The 6868-nt window shown below is 41.9% G+C and overlaps 1 protein-coding gene across 1 annotated transcript; it reads right to left on the reverse strand.

Moving 5' to 3' along the window:
* Positions 1–2736: 2736 nt before the first annotated feature.
* On the reverse strand, positions 2737–5264 carry LOC102767107 (eukaryotic peptide chain release factor GTP-binding subunit ERF3B-like). Its single transcript, XM_006763205.2, has 2 exons — positions 5152–5264; positions 2737–5045 (listed from the first exon to the last, which is right to left on the reverse strand). The coding sequence occupies exon 2, from the start codon at positions 5035–5037 to the stop codon at positions 3301–3303; it is 1737 nt and encodes a 578-aa protein (XP_006763268.2). The 5' UTR covers positions 5038–5045; positions 5152–5264; the 3' UTR covers positions 2737–3300.
* Between the last annotated feature and the right edge of the window lie 1604 nt (positions 5265–6868).

Genomic DNA, 6868 nt, shown 5'->3' on the forward strand with positions numbered 1-6868 from the left:
AAAATATAGAAACAACTATACTGAACATAAAAACGGGCACTGGACCAATGTGAACATAGTCAAATGTTCGGGTTTGGGCAGAACTTCTCTGGTGGTTGAACAGTTTCTTTTTCAATGGCCATAAAGTGATATCTAATCATCTCCTTGTTGCTACACAGTTTATTTGAACTAAAAAAAGAGTTTGAATATTTGTGCTACAAAATGTTTATAAGTAACCTTTTAAAAGAGCAAATTTCTTGCATTTTAATAAACCAGAATTATGATATTGTGAAAGGAGGGTCTATTTTGATAAAGGATTTGTCTTTTGAAGACAGGAACAATAACTGTAGTAGATATATTTTTTAATCTTTTATTAAGTTATTACATATGTGTCCTTATCACCACATTACCCCCCATTGTAGTAGATATTAGCACTGGCAATTTATCCTGGTACCAGAGAAAGATCCTCAGAGTAATTTGCTAGCTTCTACCCACCCAAACTTTTCCTTTTCCTTTTTGGGTCTTTGTTGAAGTACAGAATAAGTTGGTCCCTTTTCCTACATATTCTCAATGACTAGAGAAATAGAAACTTGGGCCCAGCCAGTATGGCGCAGCGGATGAACACCAGCCCAGGAACCAAAAGGTCACTGGTTGGATTCCCAGTCAGGGTACATGCTAGGGTTGCAGGCTTGATCCCTGGTCGGGGCGTGTAGGAGGTAGCTGATCGATGATGTATCTCTCTCTCTCTAACCCTCTTTCTTCCTCTCTCTCTAAAAAAAATCAATAAAAATTTATTTAAAAAAAACTTGGAAGTTGCCAAGAGCCAATAGGTAAACACTTACTGTATTGAAAAAGCCTGAAGTATTCAGTTTATAATGTATTTACAGCATGCAGTCAGACTTGGGGAGATGCTACATTATCTTGGATGCCAGGAATTGGAGATGAATATCTGAGGACAGTTTAGTTAAATTGGAATGAATTGGAGGCAATAGGGGACTTTTGAAGGGACACTACTTTGTATGTCCTTGGGAAACTAGTACTGTGCTTGTGAATGGCCCCAATTTGCAGTATTTAGAAAACACCACATTAAGAACCATAAAGGAAGGTACTCAGAAAGTTAGAAAGAAGTGTTACCCTGAGTTTATATCTACTTTTCTACAGAGCCAGAGACTGGTGTCTCCAACCACCTGGATGATGTGCTTCTCATTGAAGAGATTTGGTTTCCAAAATCTATTTACAAAGATGTCCTGCTCTCTGAAAGTTTTTTTAATACAATTTAGAGACCCTGGTGAAGAAATTGCTATCCAACTGGCTAATGAGAAAGACATTTCAGAGCCAGTTTTTGATGGGAAATTATCCAAATTGGATAGAGAAAAAGAGTTCTGTCCCACTTTGTGGCTTTGGCCTATTCGTGACAGATGTCCACAATAATCCCATTGGTAAATTACTAAAATTGCAAAACAATGAGATTGAAGCAGCATCAGAAATATATTTTTAAAAGAGTGGCTGCCAGGGCAAAACTTGTAGCAAACACTGGATTGGCCTGTATTTTGTACCCAGTTCAGAGCACAGAGGCAAGAAGGAAATCTAAAATAAAGATGAAACTCTTGCCACTGACATTCTAATCATTAAAGCACTGGGTCCAAGAGAGTAAGGCACATCCCTGTGGAAGAGGTTAGCTGACATACAACCAAATGAAGTCCTCATTTCTCATGTGGGTGTCCTGCATATCTGTGTTACTTGATGCTTTGACAAGACCAGTGGCTATTTTGACAGGTTAGACGTCTTAGAGATACATGGGCACAAAAACAAAGGACAATGGAGAAGGGGACACTGCCTTTGCCTGAGCATGGGCCCAGGGTATTCTGGCAACAGCCTCCACCCCTGTCCAACCAGCCCATGTGTGTGAGGAATTGGTTCTGCCCACCACCGGGCAGGTGTTTTCATTGGGCCACTACCCACTTACCAAGACAAAGTTTTTATAGCTGTTGATAGTTATGCAGGTTATAAGTTCACTCCCCTGGCAATAAAAGTAGCCACTTCAATCCACAGTTGGTGTTTTCCTCAATCTTCTGTTCAGAGATAAGTCCTGTATCCCAAACCCCAAAAATGAGTCATGATCTGATTGTCAAAATGACCTTCCACCTGTGCTACCAACCCCAATCATTGAAGAAGGGTTGAATAGTCTCCTCAATGTCCCAGCTCACAACCCTCACTAACCCTTAATTTTCAGTAAATGACTTGCATCCCTATTGAAAGCATTTATCTTCTCAGTAGTCATGCCCCTTTATTGTGTTGTACCCCACATCCCAAGTGACAAGGGGAACAAAACCAAGGATTGTGTTAAGATGATGGAGTGCAGATAAGAGTCTAGTCAACATATGGTCTGAATCCCCAGGTGAATTTGTAATTTGGCCATGCTTAACATTAGTGGACCTGATATATGGCCTAAGCCTTTCTTTTTCAAATCACAAGTGGAGAAGCAGAATATCCTTTGTTGACTGGACTTGGGCAGAGAAAACAAAATTCCCTGGGAAAAAAGAGCCCTAAAATTAAAAATTTTCAAAATTAAAATTTTTCCTTTAATACAAACTTGTGCATTGTTTGTAAATACCTGATCTAAAACAGTGAGTGGAGGACAGTTTTAAAAAACTCAATAAAATATATTAAATTCCTTGGGAATGTAAAAAGGCTAATTGCAAAGTATTATATACACATTTTAAAAGTATTCAAAAGCATTTCAAATACCAATAAGAGTTTCAAATGGAGTATTTTATTCACATATTACTTGTCTTTTTAACATATACACACACACTGACACACTCTGACTGGTCTGCGTGAACAAGGGTTGTCTAAATATCCTAATGGAAAATGAAAAATTAAAAAATATATTAATTTTTCATTGTTATACACAATTACATCCACATCACTTACAAAGCTATTACTGATTCTGTCCACAGTAGCAGAATGGTATTGGAAGAGGAAATTTGTGGGTAAGTTCATCAGTGAAACATAACTGAGATCTCAACATGAGAAAGCTGACAAAACACGAATTTTTGCTGTGAAATTTTTCTTTGCAAAATATGGAGAAAACTCTATCAATGGCCAGTAAATAAGAGAAGGTGGTGTCAATTCTCACAGTATTGTGCAAAGATATCAAGAAAGCTGTTCAGTCCTTCTCAGGAACCAGTTTCAGAACTTTTCCAATTGCAATGGTCTTACCCTCATCTCTTAAAGTAAAACGACCCATCTGAGGAAAATCTTTGAATGTCTCAGGCAGATAGTTCCTGCTGTCCTTAAACGGGCAGTGCACACTTGACCTTATTTCACCAAGCGGGGCCGTGTCTTACTTTTTTCTCCAGATTTTTTGTTTACCAAGGAGATTAAGGCTGTTATCTCTACTTCCTCAATGCAAGTATGAATGTGCAGCACAGCATTATAACCTGGACAGATGATGGACTTGTGCTCAGTAATCACTATCTGAACATCAAATGTGCGTCCAGAATGGCAAAGATTATTAGGGTCACAAAGTATAAATCCTGGAAGAATCTCTTCCTCTTCAATTCCCTTCAGTCTGATTTTAAGATTTTCACCTGGGGCTACATAATTACTTTCAGCATCATCAGAAAGTATTTCAAGAACTTTCACATTGTGCTTGTTTGGCATCATCACAAGCTGCTGGCCTTTAAAAATGGGTCCTGATTCCAGCTTGCCCAGGACCACAGTACCCATATCCTGGTACTTATTTACAATTGGCAGTCTAATTGGTCCATCAGTTGATCTGTTGGAGTTTGGCATGTTATTCAAATACGGAATAAATGGTAATCCAGTGTACCAGGGGCAGAAATCTGATTGTTCTTTAATATTTGCCCCAGTTAGCCCTGAGCAGGGCATAAAGTGAATGTCCTTTTTGGGACTGAAGCCGACTTTTTTCAAAAAGGGCACCAGTTTTTCTTTACATTCTTCATATCTCTCGCTGCTCCAATTTACTGTGGGATCATCCATCTTATTAATAAGCACTACTAAATACATTACACCTGCTGTCTTTGCCAACATAGCATGTTCTCTTGTCTGTCCACCTTTTTCAAAGCCGGTTTCAAACTCCCCTTTCCTGGCAGAAATGACCAGTACTGCCAGATCAGCTTGAGAAGCACCACCAATCATATTTGGGACAAAACTCTTATGGCCGGGGGCATCTAGGATTGTGAAATGTTTCTTTTCGGTTTCAAAATAGGCACGACCCACCTCTACTGTTTTACCCTTGTCTCGTTCTTCTTGATTTGTATCTAAGGCCCAGGACAAATACCAAGTTTCTCTGTTTTTTTCTTTAGCTTCTCTTTCATATTTCTCAAGTGTCCTTTTGTCAACCATTCCTGTCAAAAACATTATCTGTCCTCCAATGGTTGACTTGCCAGCATCTACGTGCCCAATGAATACAACATTTACGTGTTCTTTTTTAGGAGCACCTGAGGGTAGGACCACAGATTTAGATTTTCTCATTTCCTCTTTCTCCATCATTTCCTGGCCACTTTCTTCTGGGGGCCCTGCATCTCCCAATGAACAACCCCCTGGCTCGGCTTCACTCATTTCTCTATTGTGCTCCCATGACTCCTCTAGAACCATCTCCACCTCTCCATTTTCTATAACAGGTTCAGAAAGTTCCATGGTGACGGCTGAATTGGAGCCTTCACACAACACTCTCTCCTCCTCTTTGGCATGTTCCACAGGTGCCCCCAGTCCCAGCCTTTTACCTTCAGGTGTGCCCGCGCCGGTGCAGGTTTCCTCAATGCTGGTGGTGTCCGCAGGGGGTGTCTGCGGCTGGGCCGGGCCCCGCAGGAAGGACGGCACGAACTCCGCGGCGTGTACGTTAGGCACGAAGGGTTTGGCGTTGACGTTCAGCTGACGGCTGAAGGCCGAGCTGAGGTGCTCACGCTGGGCCTCGGCCACCGCTGCTGAAGAGGGTACGTCCCCGCAAGGGGCTGAACCCACTGCTTCCATGTCCACCTGGTCCCAGCAGTCGGGCGCTGAGTCGCTGCTGCTGCTACCCGTATCCATCATCCGAGGACCTGATGGGTGGCGGGGAGGGAGCGGAGTCAGCAGGACAGAAAGAGCGGGCTATGCAGACAGGGGGAAGGCAGCAAGAGCGCGGGGCCAAGGGGTAGCGACACGCACCTTAGCGGCAGCACGGAGACAGCGAAGTACCGACACTGCATTCGCAGCTGCGGCAGCGGCAGCAGATATGGCGGCTCAAGCCTCTCCTCTTGTGTGTGAGCGGATCTCCACCCCCAAACCCCAACCACTTCCGACTCCTCCACTGGCGACCCAGCGCCGGGCACGGATTGACCCCTCGCTGCCATCCGTACGCCTGGCTTCCTTAGTTCTCAGTCATGGACTAAGTCCCAAAGCATAATTTTTTAAATGAAAATTTGTAGTTATTTGTCTTACACCATCTGGGAGAGTAATTTGACCACGATTTAATGAATAAACGTACACAGGCACATCTCATTTACATTTCTACTCAAAGATTCAAGTAAAAGTAAAAATTCCTATTGAACAAACGGAGGCGGGATGTGGGTTAACTACCTGGAAACCCAGTAACCAAAAGAAGAAATTAGTGACTAGGGAGGCAACCATAATATACATGAAGATGTAGCTGAATCTAGGAAATGCAACGTTAAAGCATTCACTCATTTGAAACCCAGAGGTCTTTCGATTTTCCCTTTTTCAGTTGGCCCCCATATGTCCATAAGCTTTACTGATAGCTTCAATGGTGTAAGGATGGGGTTATAATGACTTTCCGTGTTAAACACCCTACCTGTCTGCAGGGAAGAGCCTTGTCCCAGTGAAGCTCCCCAATCTACAGCATTTGTGCAGGTGCCTGGACAATGGCTGGCCTGCTATCTACTGTGTGGTGCCTTACATACCCAAGCTCCAGACTCAGATCCCTTTATTCTTCTAACAAACCAGAATGTGGGTGTAACTGCCCCACTCACCCGCACCTCCCCAGAGTACACCGTAGTTCCACAGGCTTTCCTGCCTCCTTCTGAGAACGTGGAACCCTACTCACAGCTGGTAATGGGTTTGCTTTAGGAAAGAATCAGTGTCATGTTGGAACCTTCTTCAGTTAGTGGCAATGCCATGGGGCTATGGGTATCAGCCTAATTAAACCGATTGAGACCTCGGAAATGGGCAAAATCCCTTTAGCCAAAAAAACTCACTCAGAAAGAGATTTAACATTTGAGCCTAAGCCTAGAAGAGCTACTTTGTAAGTTATCTTATTCTAGGCCTGACTGAAATAGGAAAAAAAAACACAGGGAAAATACAATGTGCTAATACAAGATAAAATCATAGAGTTGTATAGTAAAGAAATCCAACAAGTCAAAATGTTATAAAAATTAATAACTGATTCATAACTTTAGAATTGTGTTCTCCAGATTTTAAGAGTAAAGAATAGTCCTATCTCTAACATAGTTGGATCCTTGATGGTTTCATTCTGGGGCTGCCACCTTTTACTTAGCTCTGTGCTGTTCTCAAGCTATTAGCTATCAAAACTCCTTCATTCTTTTTGCCTCAGGTAATGTCTTTTATTTGCTGTCATATAAAGAGAATGTGCATATCTATTCACAATGAATAGGAGGAACTGAGAGATTGAATGTGCAGAGACAATACTGCACAAATGTGCTGGAGACTTTATTGGACATTCTGTGAACATAGGACAGACTTAATTAAATGTCTCTGGGAGAACTTGTCAAGATTTAAGCAGTCATGTTCACATAAGGTTAGTAACAGCAAGGAAGCAGGAAAGACCTGGGATGTTTCCTTAATCTGGGTCAATTTCATTGACCATGAGAATATTAGCATGACTACTACTTAATAATATCTCTGTTAA

This window comes from Myotis davidii, unplaced genomic scaffold, assembly GCF_000327345.1.
Source record: "Myotis davidii unplaced genomic scaffold, ASM32734v1 scaffold879, whole genome shotgun sequence".
Lineage (NCBI taxonomy): Eukaryota > Metazoa > Chordata > Mammalia > Chiroptera > Vespertilionidae > Myotis > Myotis davidii.